The 24,489-nt window shown below is 40.7% G+C and overlaps 1 protein-coding gene across 1 annotated transcript in view; it reads right to left on the bottom strand.

The window, feature by feature from the left end:
- Nucleotides 1-1,194: 1,194 nt before the first annotated feature.
- LOC121647559 (microtubule-associated protein 1B-like) overlaps nt 1,195-24,489 on the bottom strand; it is a 69,049-nt gene continuing 45,754 nt past the window's right edge. Inside the window, exons 3-7 of the mRNA XM_041997088.1 lie at nt 15,384-15,466; nt 14,881-15,018; nt 3,197-14,756; nt 1,958-2,190; nt 1,195-1,851 (exon numbers count right to left, since the gene is read on the bottom strand). Coding sequence (XP_041853022.1) covers nt 1,696-1,851; nt 1,958-2,190; nt 3,197-14,756; nt 14,881-15,018; nt 15,384-15,466 — 12,170 coding nt within the window. The 3' untranslated portion in view covers nt 1,195-1,695. The remainder of the gene's footprint in view (nt 1,852-1,957; nt 2,191-3,196; nt 14,757-14,880; nt 15,019-15,383; nt 15,467-24,489) is intronic.

A 24,489-nucleotide genomic window follows, 5' to 3' on the forward strand; every position in this document is an offset into this window, starting at 1 on the left:
TAGAAGACATTCATGTTAGCTTGAACACGTGTTTTGTTGGGATGTGAATTTCATGTTTTTATTGGATCTTATGGCTCCAAACTGACCTCAAAAGCTTGTACAGTCGTAGTTAGCAAGACATTTTTCTGGATACTGTGCAGCTTGCAACTTGTGTTATGAACTGGTTGGTCCTCTGTTTCAAAGTTGAATACTTTGTGTCTTTGATTTATCCAGTTTTCTAGCTCTGCTTCAAAATGGCTGACATGTCCTTAATCCAACCCCCAACACTACCTGCTAAAGGCACGTACAGTAAGAGAAGCTTCCTGTAAAATACGTCACAAGCCCGATAATAAGAAGAAATATTGCAGCTCCTACTGGCGTATCGCTGCCTGTGAGGAGCCACGCCAATGAGGTTTCATTGCTACATTAGTCACAGGTCACTGTTTTTTCCATCGCTTTGGGATATTAACAGATATGTGAGGTGAAAGCAAGGAACAGATAATAAATGAACCTTCTTCTCAAAAGCATTACCAAAAACAGCCCATTGGCATCAGGACTACAACTCGCTGCATCATCCAAAAATATATCATTTTTGCAACATAGCTTCTGTGGTGATATGAAACATTAACCCTATATGTAGACTGGAGTACATACAACCAACAAAGACCCTGATAAAGACTTAAAGAACCATTACAACCAGCAGAGATACAACTGAGCTTAGAAACGTCGTCCCGTTGCCTGACACCTTATGAATACCCTTGAGCACTGACAGCCAAACAGTGTAGTAATCTATCAACAAGATAATGCATTCCATACTTGAGGGCTGGCTAAAGACAGAATTAACCCTACGCAGCTCTATGAAAGAGTCCGAGCTACAACACAAGCATCATGCACCTGCTAAGCTGTGAAAGCTAAGAAAATAGAGCCAAGCGAGTGGCGACTTCAGGCACATTCTAAAACTTCACAAGTGACAGGAAGGATCATTTGTGTTAAATAACATCCATTTAAGTCATTACAGAGATAATCCAAAACACTACTGTGGCGTGAGTGGAACTGCAAAGATTGTGTTTTGGTGTGGATGAAAAAAGAAAGCTAACTTTTACTCGTTATAGAAGCGCTGGTGAACAAGCTAAACTAATACCTGATCACTGGCTCATTTACATGTCATTTTGAAGAAGCTGGCTATTGAGAATTTACATTTTATCTGCATTTTGGTATGCGCTTTGGCCGTTTGTAACAGATTTCAGAGTCAAAATGCAATTTGAGCCATTGGTGTTAGGACTACATCTCACTAATCCCTAAATTCAATGTGCAACTTTTCAACAATTGTCCAATTATTTATTTGGATATGAAGCAAAGAAGTTCTGAAGTGTGATTATGCTGTTAAATGGATTAATTTTTTTTTTTACCACAATTAAGTGCAAGCATAAGAAATCTGTTAGGGCAGACATTTAAGAAGAAAAACATTATAGTGCTATTTATGTGATAACCTCACTATTACAAAGCATATACCCAGAATTTTGACTTTGATTTTAGCTAACAGAACCTACTGCATCAAGAGCTGCAGCAAATACTTATTGAGACTGGTACCATAATAGAGAAGCTTTGAAGGAGCAGAGGATGCTGTTTGCTCTCGCTCTACCTCCAGATGAGCAGAAGAGGGGGTGGTGTGAAAGGGTGGTGGTGATGGTGAAAGCACAGCTGGGCTTGTGAAGCTTAGAACTCAATCTTGCAGGCAGGGAAAGACTCATCCTGCATGACTACGGTACTGCTGGAGGCCAGAACCATGATGTTCAAGTCTTGCTGCCTCTCATGCGTCTGCTGGTACCATTCCCGAGTCACCTCCGTGTCATGGGTTGGTATCAGAGTCACCTAAGAGCGAACATAAAGCGACGACAAGGGGACAAATAAGCAAAATATCTGAGCTCACTAACTTGCACAAAATGAGAGACAAGAGACATAAACAGAGCATAAATACCTGTAAATTTGAGCCCCACTGAGATTTTCCCTCCAACAGGGCATCCAGGACTGCACGGCTGGGCTCTCCACTCCCCGGGTCATTCCCGCTCACCACATAATATGCAGCCCGCACTCGCTTAAAGAACTCCTGGTCCACATTCTTGGCACTGCAGTGGTTGGGCACATAGGCCAAGTCAACATACACAGGTGGTCCAGGGGGTACAGCTGAACTAGTTTTCTGGGAGTTGTTTCCTGGAGAAAACAAAATAAGAAATAAAAAGAAGCATTAGTGTTATTAAAATCATGTACAAAAAAAAAACCTTATCAGCTCATTAAATTAGATCTAAAGTTAGAAAGTAATTTTCCTGCTTGGCTTTGTTTTTTAACCCCTAAACATCTAAATTTATATATAACTATATAAAAACAAAAAAGAAAAAAGGGAAAAATAACTAAATCAAAAACACACACACAAAAAAAACAAAAACAAATAAGGAATAAATCATATAAAAATACATCCAAAAAATAAATCTACTAAAATTGTAAATAAAATAAATTAGTAAATAAAATAAATTAGATAAAAAGAAATAAAATTTTAAAAAGATCAAATTGCTGACTAAAGCAATGTCTCACAAATTTGTGAAAGGTGTGTACAGTCTGTACTAAATGTCTGACTTCTGGTTTAAGACTACCAACTAGTTTCATGTTCTCTTCCCATTCACAAGACTTAAATGTTACTGATTCCAAAATCCCCTTTACTACAGGAAGCTACAACATACCTTATGAATATAATAATCTATGATAAAGAATTGATTTACTTGCTGTCTTACAGGAAGGCTACTTACACATTTACCCACCAGTTTTTAAACTGGACACTGTTGTAGCATCCCAGACATCCTTTCCCATCCTACACACTGTACTATCAGAGTAATACCACAATGACTTCCCAATTTTGGAAATAGTTCTGGCTATATGAAACAAGGTATTTGCTGGACCAGTAGTAGTGTATAAACAAGTTAGAACATCAAAAATCCATGTGGGGAAGCTAATTTAAAACTCAGGTTGTAGGTGATTTTCACCAAATTTAAAATGTAATTTTTCAAGGCTAAAAGAAAATTAATCGTAAGCTTAAATGTCACTCCTTCACCTTTTGGGTAATAATATTAAAGTTAATCTTGTTTGCTGCAGTGTGAATCATTCCTGACTCCTGCTGTAGGTTAATTAATGTGATGTGTGGCAGAATGTGAAGACATTAACACACCTGAGCTGCTCTTGATGCCATTGACCAGGCCTTTCCCAGAGTTGTAGATCTCACTCCTTGAGCCTTGGGATTCAGACATTTTAACCAGCCTGGAGCTTCTCTCTGTGTCCTTCCTCCTGAGGGAGGCAGATCGAGGTGAGGCAGAGTCCTTAGACTGCTTTACTGGGGTAGAAGACCTCTTCCTGACTTCCCCCCTACGAGCAGGAGAGGCTGACTTGGGTTTGCCTTTTCTAAGTCCCTTGGTGGTCTTATGCTCCTTCTTGATAGGTTTGTCCGTACTGCTGTGATCATTAAGAAGAACCTCTGGGTCTACCATGCACACATCTGGATGGGGAGGGTGTGGCAGGGGGTCCTTCATAGGGGTGGGGATGGGATCGTGACTTTTCTGAGATGACCGTGGCGTTGGAGAATGGTGGCCACCAGCAGCTCCAGAGGCAGATGATTTGTCCACTGGTAGATGCTCAGCATCTTCATCGGAGTCCAGGTTTCCCTCGGCAGTTATGGACGGACACTCTTCGGTTTCTGGAGGGACGTCAGAATCAGACTGAGATGGTAACGACTCACTAACCGATGTTGGAGGTGTTTCCTCTCCAGCCAATGTGACAGCCAAACCAGATGACATTGTGCCAGGCAGCTGATGTGGCCCCGGTCCAGCCTCTCCATGGTGACTCTGAGTGTGGTGGCGCTTCTGCTTGTGAGACCTCTTTTTCACAGAGTGTTGTTCATGTTCATCTTCGTCCCCTTCCTGGGAGTGGTCACTGTGGCCTTCATCTTCACCCTCGTCACTGGAGAGCTGATGCGGACTGGGGTTGATGAAGGATGGAGATAGTTCCCCTTTGCGATGCTTATATTCACAGGAAGAGAAGCCTTGAGTAGAGGCAGAAGAAGAGGTTGCTCCAGTGTTCAAGTCAGAGGGTCGATCACTCCTCACAATTCCTTGACTAGATGTTTCTGTGTGGTAAGTGTCTTTTGAGAAGGACATAGAGGTATCATGGGAACTGGCCATCCATTTCCTTGCTTCCTCATCTTCTTCCTCCTCCTCCTCCTCACCATATCCTGAAGGAGGGGCACTTGGGAAGTCTTCAGGCCTCTGTAGTAGTTCCCAGTCAGATAAACTACTCTTTCTTCTTACCTCTAGTCTCTCAGACGGCTTCTCCAACAAACCTTTTTCGTCCAGTCTTTCTGCCTCTCCTGGTTTCCCCACCTCTACTTTTTCACTCAGCTTGGGATCAAATGTTTCTTTTTTCTGCTCTGTGCTGCCTTTACTGGTCTTTTCATCCAGTTTCTTTTCGTCTGTTTTTTGTTTGAATTCAGTGTCTTTCAGTGCTTCTGCCTTTTCATCTTTTTGATATGTTTCTTTCTCTGACATCTTGGCATCTTCCTTTAAAGGTACAGTAGTTTCACTTGCCTTCTCCTCTTTTATCTGCTGTGTTTTCTTGTCACCCTCTTCTGTTTTGGACAAGTCAGTTATGGCACACAAGGTTTTAGTAGCTCCACTATCGCTAGGTGAAGTGACTGAGGCTGTAACTTGAGTTACCGTCATTGTTTCAGGTTCAGACAAAACAGTTGTAGAGGTGATGGTGACTGTTTTTGCTTCTGTTGAGTCAGTGGTACTCACTACTGAATATGATTCAGTTACTGATGAAGAGGTTTTAGCCACTTTGATTTTTTCACATTCAATACGACATGGTAACGTGCTTTCTTCCGTTTCAAGTGTATCGGGCTCCTCGTCCTGGGGCACCCTGTCACAAGACTCAGCTTTTTGGAGAGGAGAAACATCAAAGCAAGCTTCTGATGTAAATGAGATTTCTGACACATTTACCGGGCCTGAACTTTGTAGAGCAGGTGCAGTAGCAGTGATTGTACTGTCAGAACTCTGCTTTATATCTGCTTCTGGTTTTTGACCCTCAGGCTGCTTAGCAGTGACAGATGTGCCTGGACTTGGTTTGGATGCTTCTGCAGCAGGTTTCGTCATCACCTCCATGTATTCATCTCTCTGAAAACCCCCAAGGCACGAGCTTGTAGATGCTGCCATAAAAGATGGTTCCTCTTTGGCAAAAGGTTCTTCAGAGCTTGAAGCTATGACAAGTTCAACTTTGTCTCCTAAGTGTTGACTCAAAACACCAGACGCTGAGGCAGAAGAGGAGTAACTGTACGATGTAGAGGAGTAGGTTGAGGAACAGTATGTTAAGGTGCTGTATGTGCAACTTGACGAGGTAGTTTCCTCATGTTTTACTGTGATATCTGTAGTCTGTCTGTCATCTAGACCTTCATCTTGGACATCTCTTTGACTGAAGTATTTATCATCACTTGGTTTGGACAGATGGGATTCATCTGAGAGCACAAGGGTTTCGTTGTTGTCATCCTTCAACAAAACTTGACTGTCATCACTATAAAAATGCTCAGAATAACCTCCAGACTTGCTTAATCCAATATCAGCGTAGCTAGAAGTTAGTGGAGGGGAGGGACTAGATGTCGGCTTTGATCTTGACTCTGAATAATCAGCTGGTAAAGAGCTGGTGGTCAAGCTGCTTGTAGATGTTGGTTGACATGTTTCCTCTGGTGAAAGTGATGCTTTGTCTTTATCTTTTATCTCTGAGTCTGAAACTTCAAGTGAAGTTGCGTCATCTGTCACTGATAACCTTTCTGTTGTGGGATCAGGGGAAAGCTGTGTTTTGCCTTTGTCCTCTGTTGCTTCCATTTTATCAGAATGTTTTGGGGCATCTGGTGTAGAAAAACTCCTTCCATCCATTTTGAACAGTTCTTTGTCTTGACTCTCTGTCTCAAGTGGTTTTGGTGTTGTGTCATTAACTGTGTCCTCCTCTTTAACTGGTTTTACACCCACATCCTTCTTAAATGTGTCTGTGACTACCGAGGCATCCGTTGGTTTACTGGCTGGTTCCACTTTAATGGAGCTTGATTCAGACATTTTATGTATGTCCTCTCTCTCTGCTAATCTACCGCTGTCATCAGAATCACGTCTGCATATTTCTTTTTCAGACTGCTCCCGAGCACCTTTTTCTATATCTACATCGCTTGACTCTTCCTCTCCTTCCTCTTCCTCATCATCATCTTCTTCATCATCATCAACATTAAAATCTTCCCCCTCTACCAGCAGCCTTTTATCAATAAGGCTCTCTTTTCCATCTGGAAATCCTAAGAATTTACAGGTTGCAGAGCTGCTAATTTGACTGTTGTCAGATGCCAAAACATTATCATCTACTTCACGTCCTTTAAATGTTGCTGTAGCTCCAGTCCTTGAGTCAGTTGGTGCTTCTTGTCTTACCAGCAATGATGTTTGTTGAGGTAAAATCTCTTTTTCTGCAGGTGAGTGCCGACCAGATGGAGATCTCTCCTTTTGATGATCAGTTGAATCCACTTTTTCTTTGAGTGACTCAGCAGATTTCTCCTTTTCCTTCTCTGTAGCTTCTCTAAATGCTTCAGTAGAAGCTGAGGCACCAATATCTGAATGGCTCCACAAGGGAGAGGTTGTTTCTAACCTTTGTGATGCTGACTGAGCGGCAGCACTAGTACAAACTATATCATCTTCTTCCATTACCCGTGTTTGAGGAACCTCTGCTTCCCTCGTATCTTCTTTTTCTTTCTCTGATTTTTCGGGTTTGTCCTCTTTGGGGCTGAAAGAATAAGATTCGGCAGCTTGAGACATTTTGTTATCTTGCATCTCTGTGAATGAGTAGCTTTTGTCAACACAAGTTGCATCTACTCTTTCTTCTCTTTCACTCTCCTCCTCTTGGCCTTTCTCTCTGTCTTGGTTTTTAGGGGAGTCACTTCGACTGTGGTGGCTGCTTCTTTCACTCTCTGTAAGGGACACTGGGCTGTAGTCGACTCTGCTGAAGGACAGAGGTTCCTCTTTGTACTGATCGTCCAGAAGGAACATGGCTCCTCCAGCATCTGCCTGGCTTGTTCTTCGGTTATCATCGATGCAAATGTCAGAAGCATTATCAAAACCGAGAGAAACCTCACTCTCATCTCTGGAGTCCAGATCCTGATCTTTGGGGATGGGCTTTTCATAGGGATCATACTTGGATGCACCAAAGGTTTGTGTCTCATCTTTGATGCTAACAATGTCTTTCTCTGAACTAATATTTTCACCAGTATCTATTTTTGCAGCCCCAGTAGCTTCTCTAGCATCATCAGATTCTCTGTCTAACATAAAATACGAACAAGGCTGTGATAGAGCTGGAGAAGCTATCTCTCTTTCTCCTTCCATCTCCCTCTCTGCTTCCTTTCCTGGTTTTTCATCCACTTTGGTCTTTTCAGTAGTACTCATACCTGAGCTCATCTGAGTCAGTATCTGTTTTTCTTGTTTGGGTGTCTCTTCCACACTGGACTGGCTTTCGGTGCTTGAAAGTCTCCTGGGTTGGCTTTCGGTGCTTGATTCTACTGACAATACAGACTTTTTCTCTGTTGACACTGACATCGGTTCTGCTTTGGCAGCTGCAGTACAAACAGCTCTTTCCTCTTCCTTTGATGTCACAATATCAAAAGACGACTCTGGTTCGGCAAGTGGTGCAGGCGTGGCCTCTGTTTTTACACAATCTTTGCCTACGTCAGGTGAAAATCTGGATTCTTCTTTTTCAGACTCTTTGATATCTTCATCCAAAGAGGGCTCCTGCATTGTAAGTGTGGGTATAATAACTGAAGGCTGTTGAGACGGGAGTGGTTTAGTTTGGTCAGTTGTCTCTGGAGTTAATGACAAACCCAGAGTAGAGATGTCATGGTCAGATTTTTTTGGGTCCACTGACAAAGGTCTGGAACCTGCACCTCCCATGCAAATGTCTTCCTCCTCTTCCTCTTCTCTGTCTTCATCTGATGACTGAACTGCAAAGGCAGGTTTATAGTCGGACTTTGACACCAACACTTCTTCTCCTGATGTTGCCTGTGTCGGTTGTTTAATGCTTGAGAGGTCTTTCTCTTGCACTTCTTCTTTCTCCCATTTTTCCTCTTTGGTGTGGTCTGCATCACCATAATCAGACCTTTCTTTCTCTGTAATTTCATCTGTCTTCATGTGAGCAGGATCCTTTTCTTTAATCATCTTTTCATCCACTGCTAGTTTTACCTTTTCATCTTTGATGTCTTCGCTCTCATAGGTGTAATCTTTCTCCTGTTCTTTCTCCATTTTCTGCTCCTTGCTTAGTTCAGCAACATGTGCATCATCTTTTTCTTTCTCCATCTTCTCATCCTGACTAACTTTTTTTTCATCTTGTTCTTTAGAAGATGTACAGATCTCATCTCTCACCAAAGAGCTAGGATGAATTCCTTCTGTGAAGTTTTTCTCTTCTGTCTGAGCTGCAGAAAGGTTATCAGAGGTTTCTTCATGTTTACCTTTCTGACTATCACCAAAAATATCATCCTTTGTTGTTGTTTCCCCTTCAGTCTCTTGGGCTGGTGGAAGATCTACTGCTTTTTTATCATCTATTTTGGATTGAGACTCTAAAGGAAAATTATCTTCATCTTTTTTCTCTGCTGTGGTTCTGCATGTTGGAGTAGACATGTCTTCTACAGCTTCCTGTTGGGTAGATTCGGTTTCCGAACTCTCCAGTTTAACTGTGTCTTTCATTTCAATAGACAGCTCTTTATCTGTTGTGTCGATAGGCTGCTCAGCAGTGGTATCTTCTTTCTCTTTTTTCATATCTCTGTGGTCAGTTTCTTTCATTTGCTCCAAAATGAGTTTATGGTCATCAATGCCACCCTTATCGTGTTCTTCAGTCTTCTGGGTTTGTTCCTCTACCTCTTTTTCGTCCTCAGTGGCTTTAACAGAAGTATCTTCAATGTCTTTTTCCTTCTGCTTCTTTACAGATACAAATTCAGCCCCATCAGTCTTTTCGTCCTCTTCTTTAACCACAATTTCTTTGTCATGAGAATCCTCTCTTCCTGTTTCTTTTGCCTCCTCCTTGACAAGTTCGATGTCTGATGTAACACCTTTCATTTCCGCTGTGTTCTTTGTTTCCTCCTCTGTAGGGGGTTTTAAATGGAATATTTCACCCTTAAATTTATCTTCTTCCTTGATGTGCTTGACAGCAACACTATGATCCTCAACTTGTTCTTCTTTGGACAGTTTGACACTGAGTGTTTCCTCCTCATCTAATGTTTTCTCTTTTTTTTCTTCTGTTAGTGATCCAACAGAAAAACTATCTTTACTGGTTTCTTTGTCTTGTGTGATGGGTCTGTCCTCAAAAATGACATCTTTCTTGGCTGGTTCATCCATAGATGTTTTGACAGAAGGAATATCTTCACTTTTAAGTATGTCTTCTTCCACTTTCTCAGCTAGTTTGCCAGCAGAAGAGATAGCTTCACTTGCCTCTTGGTTCTTTTCACTTTCCATGGTTGGTTTGTCAGTTTTAAGTGTTTCTTTTTCTTCTGCCTTGGTTGGTATGGCAGAGAAATCACTTTCTTTACATGTGATTACAGACTCTTGATCCATCCTGGGCAGTGTAACTGCAGTAGCACAAGCAGCCTCTTTACTTTCCCTTTGGTCTTCAACTGTTTGTTTAACAGCAGGGGTTTCTTGCTTACTTGGCAGGTCATCTTTTTCCGCTGATGTAGTAAGTTGAGTGGTCATAGTATGCTCTTTTTCAATATTCTCTTTCTCATCCTCTATAGTAGGTTTGAAGAAGTTACCATTATCCTTAATTTTTCTTAAATCTTGTTCATGTTCTGTGAAAGGTATAGCGTCAGGACTATCATCTTCACTTCTGTCTTTCTCTTTTTCTTGATCAACTGTTGTCTTGGCAGCAAAAATCTCATCTTTACTCACTGCTGCATCCTTTTCTTCCTCCTTGCTGAGACCGATGGTTGAGATGACAGCTTTACTAATATCTTGCTTTTTTTCTTCTTTCATAATCGCAGGGGATTCTTCAATCTTACTACTAATTTCCTCTTTGCCGAGTTTAGCGTCAACAATGTCATCCATGTCCTCCTCTTCTTCCCTCTGCTCATGTATAAAGGGTTTTGTGGCAGATTCATCTCTTTTTTCCATCAGTTTTTCAGCTCCTTTGTCTTCTTTCGGTTTGATATCCAATGTCTCTATCTCCTTCTTCTCTTCATCCTGGGAAGGCTCAGTGATGGGAATAAAATCTTTTTTTGTCTCTTTTTCAACTTCTTCTTTAACAACCTTGGTTTCTGTAGTATGGACCTTTTCAGTCTCTTTCTCTTGAGTCTTTGAAGAGCTAATATCAAAAGCAATACTCTCATCCATTTTAACCTCTGTTTCCTTAAAATCACCTCCGGTTCTGAGGTTGAATCTGTCCTCTTGAGTTTCTTCTTCCTTCATCTGTATACCTTTGACTTGTTTGGCCTCAGAAGGAACAGTTTCCACCTCTGCTTGTTCAGTGGTTTTGGCTATGGGAACATGGTCTTTTTCTGGTTCTTTGTGTTCATCTTTAATGACTCTATCAACAGTGACAGTGTCCTTTGATGTTTCTTCTTCAATGGGTTTAATATAAGAGGTATCATCTTTTATGACCTCTTTACCATCTTTCTCATCTATAATGGACCTAATAGGAGAAACTTCTACTTGGATGTCAGACTTCTCTGTGTGTTCATCCTTGATTTGTTTGGCTTCAAAGGTGTCATCCTTTTCTTTCTCTTGTTTCACACTGACGGTTTTAACTGCAGATTTATCATCATAATCATCATCGTCTTTCCTCTTATCACCATCATCCAAGAAACCACTCTTGCCATCTGGAACTTTACCCGGTATTGGTTCCTGTTCTCTGAACCTGTTGTCAGCTTTGTCTCCAAGAGATGAGAGGAGGGAATCTCTCTCAACTTCAACTGGTTGCTGAGCTTCTGTTAAAGATGAAGCAACAGCAGGAATTATTTCGGTCTGTTTTCCTTCATCTTTTGGCACTAATGAAATGTCTTTTTCTGGCCCTTTGATTCCTGGAATTTCTTTAATGTCCTTTTCCAATGACTTGTCCTCAGATCTTGCAACAGCTGCTTCAAAATGATCTCCTTTATCTTGGTCAGATTCCCCCTGTGTCTCTGTTTCCTGGTCATCTTTCTTTTTGGTTTTGCTGTCACTTGCTGTGACTACATCAGGAATCTCCTCTTGCTTTTGCAGCTCTAAACCATGCAGGACTTTTGTTTTGTCTTCCACCGGTGACTGACGAATTGGAGAGTGAGTTGCACTTGAGGGTCCGGACTGTGGAGGGGAAGCCATTTTCACAGTGATATCGTCAGGACTGAAGCAACGCTCTTCACTTTCTGAAGTTACTGAGTCAGATCCAAATGGTCTAGTAGGAACAACAGATGAAACATCTTTAGGGGCTACTGCTTCAATATTTTCCTCTTCAACAGGTAAATGGACTGATTTGATGTCATGTTGAGCCTTTTCAGGAGACCCTGTGCCAGAAACTTGTTTGATCTTTGTCTCTTTTCTTTCTAACATTTGGGTTGAAGCGTAGCCCTCTTGGAGTTTTTCAAGAGACATGTCAACATTAGGAGTTTGGTCTTCTTCCTCCTCTTCTTCCTCTTCTTCGTCATCCTGTTCTGCAGCAACATGAACTTCAGCCATCTTCTTCCCCTCTGCAAAAGGAAGCTGTAAATCACTAGATGGAGACTTGGTTTGTTTGTCGTCTTCTAACGACGGTGGTGAAAGGGTTTCTGCAGAGCGTGGCAGCTCTTTGCTCTGGGCAGCTTCAGGTGCTGTAGGGGTTTTAGTTGGTTCTTCAGCTGAAGCTGCTGCAACAGACGCCACAGACTGATCCTCAGCAATAGAAGTGGGAAAGGAGGACATTTTGTCGTACTCTGTGATGGATGTTGCAGAAGACACATGCTCTTCTTCTGCCAAAGGAGCAGTGATGATGTTGGTGAAAACTGACACTGGCTCTTGCACACCTGGAATAAAGCCTTTCTCAGTCATAATTGCTGCTTGCATCTCTCTCATGCCATGAATGTTTACAAATGAGCCAGTCTGATCTGGAACAGAGATGTCATAGGCACCGACATCATACTGAAGATGTGGAATTCTCTCCTCTGCTTCCTCATGGATCTCCTCATCGGAGATAGTCTGTTCTGTCTCAGAGTAGCCGGGGATCATCTCATCTTGGATATAAGACACAGGTTCAGCTGCAGCTACCCCTTGAACTACTGAGGTTATGGGAGCAGTGGCCCCTCCAACATGTGATAGGTAGCCCTCCTCCTCCTCCTCTTCTTCATCTTTACCAGTAGCCAGAATTTCAGTTGTCTTGCTTCCAACTGAATCTTCAGGTTTGACTTTGATTTCTTCATCTGCTATTACATCTAAATCTTCTACTTCCTCCAATTCAGCTTTGTCCATCACTTCTTCCTCCTCTTCTTCTTCCTCTTTCTCACCCTTGAAAGGAGTTGTTTGAAGCTCTTCCTTTGTCACTAGTTTAGCTGCCAGATGTTCTGATTTCTCCATTTCTTCTATCTCATGTTTTCGGTCAAGCCCATCATCCTTTGCTTCCTTCCATTTTGATTCATCCTCATCTTCACCTATTCCCATGTCTTCCTCTTCCTCCTCTTCCTTCTGTGCTTTTTGTTCAGCAGCTGGGACCTCCTCCTCTTCTTCTTCCTCATCCTGAGTTGCTGCTCCTTCATCCTCAAACTTTTGAGCATCCTCCATTTCTTTCTCATGAGTTTGCTCCTTGTCTTTGTCTTCAGTTTCAGTTTTTATGTCTGCAGCTGCTTTCTCTTTTTCAGGAGACTCTGTTCTCAGTGGGGTTTCTGAAATAGCTTCTTGTGCTTCCTTCTCTTGGATGAGGTTGTCTGTTGTTGGCTCTGAGGAAACCTCTTTACTTTCTGGTGGCTCTGCTGATAAAGCTTTAACTTCATCTTTTTGCAACTCTTCAACGTCTTTGGTGAGGTCTTCAGGTGTGGATGGACCAGACATACCCTCAGCGGCTCCATTCTCGATGGGTTTAGGTTGAATAATTTCAGGTTTTGTTTCTTCTGCTTTGGGTTCACCTGGTTCTGCCTTTGCAACCTTGGTTTTCCCTGTTTTGGCTTTACTTGACACTTTAGCTTTATGTAAGGTCTTCCTCACTTCTGGTGTAAGCGGCTTTAGGTCGGGCTTGGTCATTTTTCTCAGCTCAGGTTTGGATCCATCCTTCTTTTTGTCCTCTTTGGACTTTGGATCTTTCTTGTCATCTTTTTTGACTAAGTCATCTTTCTTTATTTTCTTGATCTCTTTTTTTTCCTTGTCCTTTTTCTCATCCGTCTTGGATGCCCTTTCTTTTGAATGCTTTTTTAGAGACTTTTCTTTTATGAGTTTTTTCTTTTCTGGCACTTCAGTTTTAGATTTTATAGTCTTCATGGGCTTTTTCTCCTCTTTTTTCTCCAATATATTTTCCTTCACAGAGTCACTCTTTGCTTCTGTGGTGGCTGACACATCGTCTTGTCCTTCAGTTTCTTTCTTTGAAGCCTTTGCAGTGGTCTTCGGGGAGGATTTGAGACTCTCTTTGCTATCTGTTCTTTGCTTTAACTTGGTTTGTTTAATAGCAGATGGAGGAGCTCCTGAGGCAATGTCCTTTTGTGTGGCTACAGGATAACGCAAAAAGTCAAGGTGCTTTAACTTTTCCAGGCCTTCGAGGACCTTATTTTGTGGTGCATTCCCAGGGAACAGCACTCTGACAATCTTTTCTGCAGGGTTGGCGGGGAGCCAGACAACTAAGGCTGTAACTGATGTCAGGTAGGGCACGGATATTTCTCCTTCTTTCCCGTTGGGCAGCACAATGCCAGTTTTAGCCTTGCTGTTGCCAGCCCACTTCTGCATTAAAAATTGCATCTCTTTACTGTCTTTGACAGGGTTTAGAATATACATGTCTAACCTGCCTACTCCCATCTTGTGGAAAAGCGTAATGGGTTCAGTGGTGTTGCTGACCACTCGAAACAGAGGCTCTGGCTCGATTCCTAGCTTGTTAAGGTATTGTAAAGTGAGTGAGGCCTCTTCAATGCTACGTTTCACCTTAAGATTAGATTCTGGCATGCGGAGTTTCTCTGGTACGTTGAAGAACACAACACCTAGTTCAGGAGAAATCAAGTTTTTCATCCAGTCGCTGTAGTTGGTGGAGCCTTGTGATTGCTCCTCGTCTTGTTCTGCAATCTTCCTTTGGAGAAGCCCATTTATACCTGGGAGATTGTCAGCGCCGATGTGTGTGAGCAGAACTGAATCGATCCGGTCCAAGTGACGGACCAGTTTCCAGAAGCAGGATTTTCGTTCAGAGCCTCCGTCCACTAGGATGTTAAAACCGTTTACAGCAAAGAGAGCAGAATCTCCTCGTCCACCGGGAAAAATGTAGCAACATGGCTTTGACAGCTTCAGGAAGCCTCCGGAGGTGGGAGGCTCCAAGAGGTCAAAGGGTGAAGGGACGTCAACAGTTTCAGAGACATATTCTGTGAACTCTGTGATGCCCTCCATCTTGGAAAGAACAGGCTCGGGGTTTAGTTTGTATTCCAGGAACTCCCGCAGGGTCTGCTGCTGTCCCAGGGAGCTCCAGCCGACCTCCCCGCGGCAGGACACAGTAAGTGTAGCCTGCTGCTTGGGGACTGCTGTTCCCAGTAATTCACTGACCTGCAGAAACAGACACTCTAAATTTGTGATGTCCAGCAAATAAATTAAATATTAAACTATTTTAACCACAGATATCCATTTCTTAATATACAGTATAAATACTTATCAGATTCGGATCACTCACCCCAGGATCAGTAAAGATTTGTGAAAAGGTCTGGTAGTTGAAAACCCCAGTTTGAAGAAGAAGGCCACCGTGATCTGAGCTCTGACCACTCAAGACCAGAAGCTTGTGCCCCGCTGAGTCTGTAACTAGAGACCTGATCTGGGACATGAATACAGACAGAGGGAGAGAGGGGGAACAGAGGACAGTTAAAGAAGAGACAGCACTGCCAAGCTAAAAGTAAAAAAAAAAAAAAAAAAAAAAAAATGGTAACAACCATAAGAGAAGATGCAATTAGATGGACTGGACTGTATTAAATAAAACTTACAAACAAAATTCAACATGAGCAGAGGAGAAATGATTGACTGATTTTAAATCAGCTGAAATGTGCTTGCTTGGTATATATTGATACAGTATTAACATAGTATTATTATAAATGTCGATTTAATATTTACTACAACATTGATATTGTGAATACAAATCACGAGGGTTGCATTCGGAACTGCCCTAGAATTTGTTGAACTTACCTCTGATACAACAGTGTCTTCTGAAGGGTTGACAAGCACCACAGTCTCTAGGACATCACTACTGTGGTGGAGAGTCCTTTGTCCTGTAGGAAAAGATTGAACATTTTACTTTATCTTTTCTTGTTATAGTAAATTTGAAGAAGCTCCACTGAGGCCTAAAGGTAAACAATTTGACCTGTACTGCTGCCAGACATTTAGCCAACTGGCCAGAAGGTATCTCGCTGGACAGCATCCAGGTCTGAGCTGAAAAAGCGTCTTTGAGTCAGGGAGATTTACTATGCTGCATTCTGCATCGTATGTGGGGCAATCCCTATAAAGAGACAATCAAACCACTTGTACATCAATGTAGGAACAAAAGTTGGAACAGAAAAGGGGTCACTGAAGTCTGCTGGGCAAAGTTTAAAATTACATCCACAACACAGAAGTTAAGAACAATATCTACTATCAAAACTGTTGAAAATAATAGTCATGTGACTGAATTTGTCTGAATTTATATGACCAAGGAGGGATAGTTCAAGGAGAAATTAAATAAGAACATTTAAAGCCATGTTACTGAGTCTTACTAGAATAATATATGTTCTCATTTCTCATCCTTGTGTGTCTTCTGTTGATATTATTATGGCAACAGATTAACAGACATCTGTTTTTTTTCCTTAGACAGAGACTGTCTTTACTAACGTGACAGAAAATCATATTTAATCGTCAGGCCAATGCATGGAGGAAGTTCTGAAATTTAACAGAAGCATTTAGTTGAGAAAGAAGATGCTGGGACAGCATTCAAAGAGGACTTCTGACACTTCAGCAGATCTGCTCACATCTAGTTTTACAGCAGAACAACCAAGGTGTGAGGGTGAGACATGACATGCAAGTTACCTTTAATAATTCCAACTATGAGAAAAGCTGGGCATAAAACCAATCAAGCACCATCAATATGACCACTGGAGGTTCATATTGTAATGAGGCCCAGAGAAACAGTGTGACCCTTTGACCCCCTGATGTGCTTTTCTCAGGTGAAACAGAGGAGAAAAGGGTGCATTAGCTTCTGTTGATGCCTGCCTGCAGGGTGACACTGCAGACTGGTACAACAAGATACTGCAACAACAAAGGCACTCTGTCTGAAAAGCTGCTGCCTCCACCAGAGGTCACAGGACATCAACAATGTGAGAGGACTCAATGTCCACGCAGGCTGGAAGTGTCTCAGATCAGGTTCACTTTGACTCCCAGCTAATGGACATAAATCTATGGACATCATTATACAGAAGAATTAAAAGATCCAGAAACACTTTTATTTGGTTATGACATAATTTCACTCTAAAAAATAGTCATGCACAGATCATGTCGTGGTTGCGATCTTCGAAACAAGAGCAGAACACACCAAGTGTTTAATTTTACTATGTTTTCCATCTAGTGCTAACTTTTCTTTATAGCATGCTAGCTTCTCATTTCTTCACTTCCTCATAGCCATGTAAATTATCTGTGCAGCTGCGCCTGCTTAGTATTCAGGATTGGTTTCTCTGATGTTCCATGTGGAAAAATGGCTGTCTGATTTCAAGTTTCTGAGACTGATAAAGCCACAGAGCTGATGTCTGATTTTGCTCATGATATGTTTTGTTATATTTGATATTTGTTTTCAGACACCGCTCTAGAACACCTCTAAAAAATGTTAGGACTTCAGTGCACGTATGAAGGAGCTCCAGTTCTGGTATCACCGGGTGAGAAAATGTATGAGCGTGTCAGCAAATATTCCAGGGCATTTGCAGCCTCAGTGCATGTGAGTGCATGTTTGTCTTTTGTGCTGACCTGTGTGCTACTTTCTGTTCTTTCCCTGCTCTTGTGGACACAGATACATGCGGTACTCATATCACCACAGTAAGGAGCCACTAACCTCATTTCTGCATCACATGCTGCCTGCTATGCTGCATACATGTCCCTCCCACCCCACCCTCAGATTTCCAGCCAGAAGAGTGCATCTCTAGAAGACCGCGTCCCAATATAATGTACTAGTCAGAACAGTAGTTATATAAGACATTTGGACTGAAATCTCTGGACTTTCTCCTAAATATTCCTGACGTTCTTAGGTAAAAAAAAAAAGTTTAATTTTGATTGATTCATCAGGTAACGTACAGTAAAGTATTACCACTGTGTGTGTGTACTTGGCTTTCAGATTAATAAACTGAATTTTTAGACTTTGGATATAAAATGTTTTAGTTTGAAAAATAGGTTGACAGTTGAGACTGCAAAGCAAGTAAACAACAGAAGGTTTTCCCTTGTGAGCTTTGAGCTCACATTTATCTTTAACAATTCCTGATGATGAGCTGGCAATGTGATAAAAATGAAACGCTAAAACCAACAACAAAAGGAAAGAGAGAAATCAGATTTGAGATGGTTGTAGGTAGGTGAAGGTTACAGCCCTGAGTTAGTCAGCACTCCTACAAGGAGCTGGAAGAAAAACAAAAAAACTTGTGGATTTTCATTGCTGTCTTATTGATTATTTGTACTTTCCTCTAAATCTATGAATCTGTGTATCACCGTACCATAACAAAGGCCCACATAAAGAAATTGAGCCACTGTCACATCGTGTTTGGTGTGTCACGGAATAAGGCAGCTGGAGGCGAGGAAGTAGGACCTACATGCAGGACTGACAAACACCAGAAGCAGATGGAGGAACTAAGATGGTTTAATAAAATAAAAGGCACAACTGAAGACAACCAGAAAAGATCAATGGACAGTAACGATGGGACGTCTGAAGCCGAGGCTTCGGAGCGTGTATTGGTTTTGCTTACGATATTTTCTTACACATATACATTCCTGGTGATGATGATGGCACTGATGATGATGTTGATTATGGTGATGATGATGATGTATTTTCCATGATGTCATTGTATGTATTTTGTTGTCAGTTTCTGTCTATTTGAGCTTGTTTCGTTTCCATTTAATTTCTTTCATTATTTATTTATTTTTCCACGTTGTTGCAATGCAAACCAAGACTCGTATATGTATATACTGTATGTATATATATATATATATATATATATATATATATATATATATATATATATACATCTTAAAAAATGAAGAAAGCTGGAGTACCCTGAGAAAACCCTCATGCAAACTCCACACAGGAAGGCCACGGTTTGAGCCCCCCTCCCCAGCTGAGGTCTGAGCTGGTGACATTGTTTTTGTGAGGCCACAGTACTAACCGCCATACCACCATACAGCCCAAATAACTTTTGGTAATTTAAAAGCATTGTGTTATTTATAAAATAAATATCAAGATATTGCAGGTCAGGTCTAACATAATAATTTTCCTCAGGGAAAAATATCATTATTTTTCATTCGTTTGATTCATTCGAGAAAAAGTCACAGTCAAGTGGGATTTAATCTTATTACAGGTCCTACTAAAACCACTGGTGCAATAGACTGCACATGTGTACGTATTACAGCACTTTCTCCAGATCCATTCCTCAACCGCTGGCATCTTTCGCTGGCAAATTGTGGGGAAAGACTCCAGCTTCCCCACAACCCTGAACTGGAATAAGTGGTAGAAAAAATGTATGGATGGATGGAAAGGTCTAAGTCACCTGCGACTCCCAGATCTACCTGCTGAATCTGGTATTTAATGATTAAAATGTTATACTTTTATTTTATTTATTGTACTGATTAGTAGTATTAGGACATCAAGTTTATGCCCTGGCCTCCTGGTTAATAACACCACTGATCAAATGATGAGACACACGCACTCGCTCCATCGGCATACCGCATCTTAAAAGGATGCTGGATCACAGCAGGAGGTAATTTGCTTTACAAACTGTAGACGGTTCAGTATGTAAAGAGAGATTTAGTGTATGGTGTAGCACTTCTCTTCAGCCAAACACCTCGAGTCCTGACGCTCTGATGGGACGAGACTGCAAGCTGAGTAATTAATTACTCGTTTGTACATAAAGCTGCTTATATGTGATTTGAAACTCCCAGTGTGATTTTATATAAAAACATATCACTTTAAAAATGAGGACAATCAGGTTTTACAGGCCCATCTTTATTATTATCATTTAATTTCATTCCTCCTTTTGGCATGTTCATGACCGTCAATCTCATGACCTTTTACGGACATTTTCATGTGTTTACCTTTGCAAAGTAGAGTCAGCTTGTCCACCCTTTCAACTTTTGGAGAAGATTGATGAATAGCAATTCAAGGGGAAAGATATGAACAATTTTGCAGTCTACAAATATGTTTGTAAATCTGATGGAGGGTTTTCATTAAAATAAAAAAACTGTTAAGTACATCTTACAAATAAATTTAAAAAAGATGTGTAAGAGATATTGGTGAATGAGGCCCAGTGTTATCATTTTCACTGTTGGCATGGCTTATGAATTCTTAAGGTAAAAATATTTGGTCTTGATTAAAGAATTGACCAGACTGAAATTTGGAGCAGATGCTGCTGATTGGTAAGATCAAAATCCAAATGGGCTATTCTGATTTATTCTTAGGAAGACACAGATGTCTCTGCCGCATTCAAAAGCAATCCACCTGACAGTAGCTGATACATTACTTAAAATTACAAGGCAAGGTCCAATCCATCCTACAGTTGTAGAGGTAAATCAATATACCCAGAAAAACCTTTACCCATGCAGGACACTAACAAAAGCTAAATCTATCCATTAGTGGAAAGTTTCTAACTTACCAAAGGACATATGTCCCCAGTCTGAAGACAACTGTCACTGGTAAAAGACTGATGCTTTTTTCATTGACTGGAAATCGACTTATCTCTGCAGTGTGTCAGGCTTAAACAAATTTCACACATGGCAGCTCTCCCTTTTTCTGTCTCTATTCAAGGTTGGAATCTACATGGTCAAACATGAACAATAAAACCGGTTAAAAAAAACAAGACTACTCACTTTAATTATTTCTGAGGTGAGTTCCTTAAAAATGATCATATCATCTCCAGTAAAGAAAAGGCTGTATCAATGATAAACACCAGTCACCGCCATACTGGTTCATTGTCCCAGTGCTCTGTGATACATTGTAAGTGGAATAAACACAGTGGCTATTACTGGAAATTACAGCTCAGTGATGTGAGTCAGACCTGAGTCTCAGTGCTTCCACTGAGATCCAAACAGTGTGAAACCAAAGCCTCTTCAAGCAGGCCAAAGTCTGCTCCTCAGCTTGCATGTGTTTGTTTAAACAGTCCTTTAAAAGGCAGCAATGTTCAGCCAAGTTGCTTTCATCTTTTCATCCCCTTGGCTCTGCTTTGCTTTACAACACACACACAAAGGACCATCACGTCACACTGAGTGGCAGTCGGGCAGAGGTATTTTTCAAACACACACACACACAAAAAAGAAGACTAAAATTGGCTGATAATTTCTGTTGCACTAAAGTACATTTAAGACAGATGCAATCTGTTATGTGTGATTTTCTTTCATGAAAAGCAGTGGCTATCATTAGCATATTGTTGCACATTCTGCACTTTGCTAAATCCTCAACAAAAGACATGGCAACTGAATTTAGGATTACAGCATTCCCGTTGCAGCTCAGCCATACATTTGTAGAGTTTAAGTGTTTGTTCTAAGTACCAAAGCCTTTAAACCCAGTGACTATTTTACAAACTTTCCCGGCTAGGAGGAAAATGGAAAAGAAAAAAATAGAACCATTTACTCAAATTAAGACAGTCTTTTTATCCAGTTCAGCTGGTTTCAATGCAGCATTACTGAAAGTTTACAGATTAATCGTAATTATATACATTTTAATTGGGATTACTTAAACCAACACTTAAAAAAGACTTTAAAAACCTTTTTTTAAATAAATATGTTCCTTTGAGCTCGTGTTTTTCTTATCTCAACAATTCCTGATAATGAGGGGAAATATGATAAAAATGAAAAGCTTAAAGCAGCTGATTACATCCATTCTTCTCTAAAAGCCATTTTTCTTATTGTCAGCCAACCTAAAGTAGTTCTCATGCAAATTAAAGTAAGTAGGTCACAAATAAATAGTTTCCTTTTAAAGACCAAGAAAAAAAGCTCCCTTGCATCTTAAACACCTGGTTTCTCATTTATAATAGTTGCATAGTAGCAAAACTAGTCCTCAAAGAGGAATACCCCTCTCTATGAATACATGCTGGCATGAATAAAAATATATAAGACAATTTGTGGATCTGTACAGATATTTGATATAACCTTAGCAAAATTTTGGTCTTTGAGGACACAGAAGGGACTGAGCTGATTTGAAGCCAATTGTAGAAATCATATGTGAAATTGTGCATAATTTTGCTTCCTATAACATGCTACTTAAAAGTCAACTTAATAAAAGCTTAATAAAAAAGCCCCCAGAATGGCAGTGTCAGTGTCTGTTAGTATATATTAACATGTTTAAAGCTGTAAAATATACAAATGAATGCAAATGTCAAATCAAATTCTGCTTGTAACATTTTATGAGATTGACGTTCAGCTACTGACACTCGCTGGAAGATTTGGAGGACACAGGTGTTAAAATGCAGGATGATACCGGGATGAGGCAGGTGGCAGGACTCAGGAAAGTCTAGCTCACAAGACAGTAAGTCCTTTTCAGCTTTACCACCTTCTCAGGGCTGTCTTATGACATCATCATCAGTGTTTGCAGAAACTCGATGTCATGCCAACTTGCAGGAAATAATACCAACGGTGTTCAGTAATAACTTGTGACAAAAATGAAATGTATCAGATATCACCATGTACGCATCCATCTAATCTAGGTGAACTGCATAAGCTGCAAAGTTCCCTTCTTGTTTTCTGCAGCTTACTGGCTACCACTGCATCACAACATGATGTACTGCCTGCTTTTTCAGCCTCTCCACCACCTCAGCTTCTATCTGTAGGCACCAGGTTGGAATTTCTCTCATCACTCCAATATTATATTGAGAAAAATTTATGCACAAGGACATGGGCTTGGAGCCTGACGCAACATTTCAGTCTTATTCGTGTGAGCTGTCTGGCTGAAATCTGGCTGTCAGATTATTGTGGTTACCACACAGTCTGCTCTCTTTACGTGTCTCTGCACATGTTCATCACCTGACCATGTGGACTGTGTGAACATAGCATGCGTTTTACCTTCCACCTTCACTAACATTTTAATTTTATGTGTCAGAAAAAGTCCATATCTTGTTTTTCCTCACAGTTGCAACTATGATTCACTATAAAGAACAGCCCTGTGTGCCCAATACAATGTGGACGAAATGAGGGTGGTGTGTGAAATTTATCCACATGTGCACATTTCACAGTGAATGTGATTGGGAAAAGAAATACAACCTATAGATTTGCAACTGTGTGATTTTGGGAATTTGGTCCACAACGATGTACTGTATTTTTAGCATTTTGGTTTGGGTCGTGAATCTTTTTACACTAATGAAACGGCATTTTTTAACAAACTTTCTCACAAAAAGAAAAATATTGCACTTGTTGGCAATTAGTTTCAGATGTGGAATAATTTACACCTCATACCACTGACTTGACTATTTCCAGGCAGCAGAATGGTTGATGTGAGAATATATATATATATATATATATATATATATATATATATATATATATATCTAAGCATAAAATAATGATTTATTCTGCCTGAGGACGATGTGCTGGGAGTTCTCTTGTTTACAATAAAACTTAACCTGAGCTGTTTTCCCTGCAAATGTCAGTAGTTTAAGGAAACATTTAACAAACCATCCATTGAGGGCATCTGTGTTAACTGAGCGCAAACAGCTGCAATGATCTATTTTCTTCAGCAAACTAACTTTGGTGGCAGAGTAGACGCCCGGCTGTCATCTGCCCTGCTTCCATCGGTTGACTCGAAGATCTTGGGAGGTGAACTTTTGACTATCTTTCAGTCTTCTGCTTGACTCTGTTCGTAACAGCCAAGCCCAGAGGAAGGAAGGTCATTTGTCAGACAGGACTCAGTGTTTCTGCTCATTTAGGCTCTTCCTCAGCTGACCTGTTTGATATAAATATCCACGTCTGAACTCCCAAAACGAGAACGCTCTGTTTAAAGGCAGCTAAAACGGAGCACGGATCGACCGAGGCTCAGGCACTGCACTGCTCCAGATAGCATGTTCCACATATTGAGTAGCAGGATGGGTGGTGAAAGGAGGGTTCAAGGAATTTTAGGACGACAGGTAAAAAATAAATATAAAAAAAAAATCAAGCAAAAGCTATGTTTAGGGAGACTAACATTAATGCAATGGTGTAAAGACATGAGAGCAGTTTTTGAGCAATTCCATTAGCAAAAATAATTTAAAGTGGAGAACAAACTTTACGCTTAAACTCACTAATGGAGTTAATGTATCGTAAAGGATGATACAGCAAAGACTTTAAATTAAGTCTAATTCTAACATGAAAAGTGGCAAACAACAACCTTAGCTGAATGTAAAACAGCAGAGCTTGATGGTGCATCTCATTTTGCTAAAGTGAGCCCATGTCAGCAGAGATTTGCACACAAGGTCAAAGTCCAGAGCTGTTACCATGTATGCTTTCACTCTTGCAAATTCACAAAGAATTACAAGGTTAAATGTTGCAGCTAAGTGAGTTATTTAGCTGCAACATTTTTATAAATAACATTACAACATTATTTATTTATTTTTCAGATAGAAAACATATCCCATGGTTTTATGGGTAGAGGTTGATTTAAATGACCTAAACTGGTGGCAGCATACTGTATCTCTTTCTATGATGTGTTGACTTTCTCATCCATGTAGTTCTAATAGATAACCTCATATATGGCCTGTGGCTAAAGTATGATTCTGTTTTCAAAGACACTGATTGTGTTCAGAGTAAGTAGCATATTTTATAGACCTCAGTATTCTCATGGCAAAATGTGAAATAGTCAAGAAAACTGTTTCAGGCCTAAAAATAATAGGGTCATGGTCGTGCTGTACTGTACTGAGTAGCTCTTAGCTTAGCTTCCCCTCAGCATTCCTACCTGATTCTCTGAGAGCGCTCTGACTGCTGTTTATCATTTGTGCTGTACTGGCTGCTGAAAAGCAGAACATGGGACAGCTTTGTTAAATGGGAGAAATACAGTACACACATGTTTTAAAAACTGTCTAGCAAGATCACAGCTCTGTTCATTTATATTTCCAGT

Source organism: Melanotaenia boesemani, chromosome 10 (assembly GCF_017639745.1).
Source record: "Melanotaenia boesemani isolate fMelBoe1 chromosome 10, fMelBoe1.pri, whole genome shotgun sequence".
In the NCBI taxonomy this organism is placed as follows: Eukaryota; Metazoa; Chordata; class Actinopteri; order Atheriniformes; family Melanotaeniidae; genus Melanotaenia; species Melanotaenia boesemani.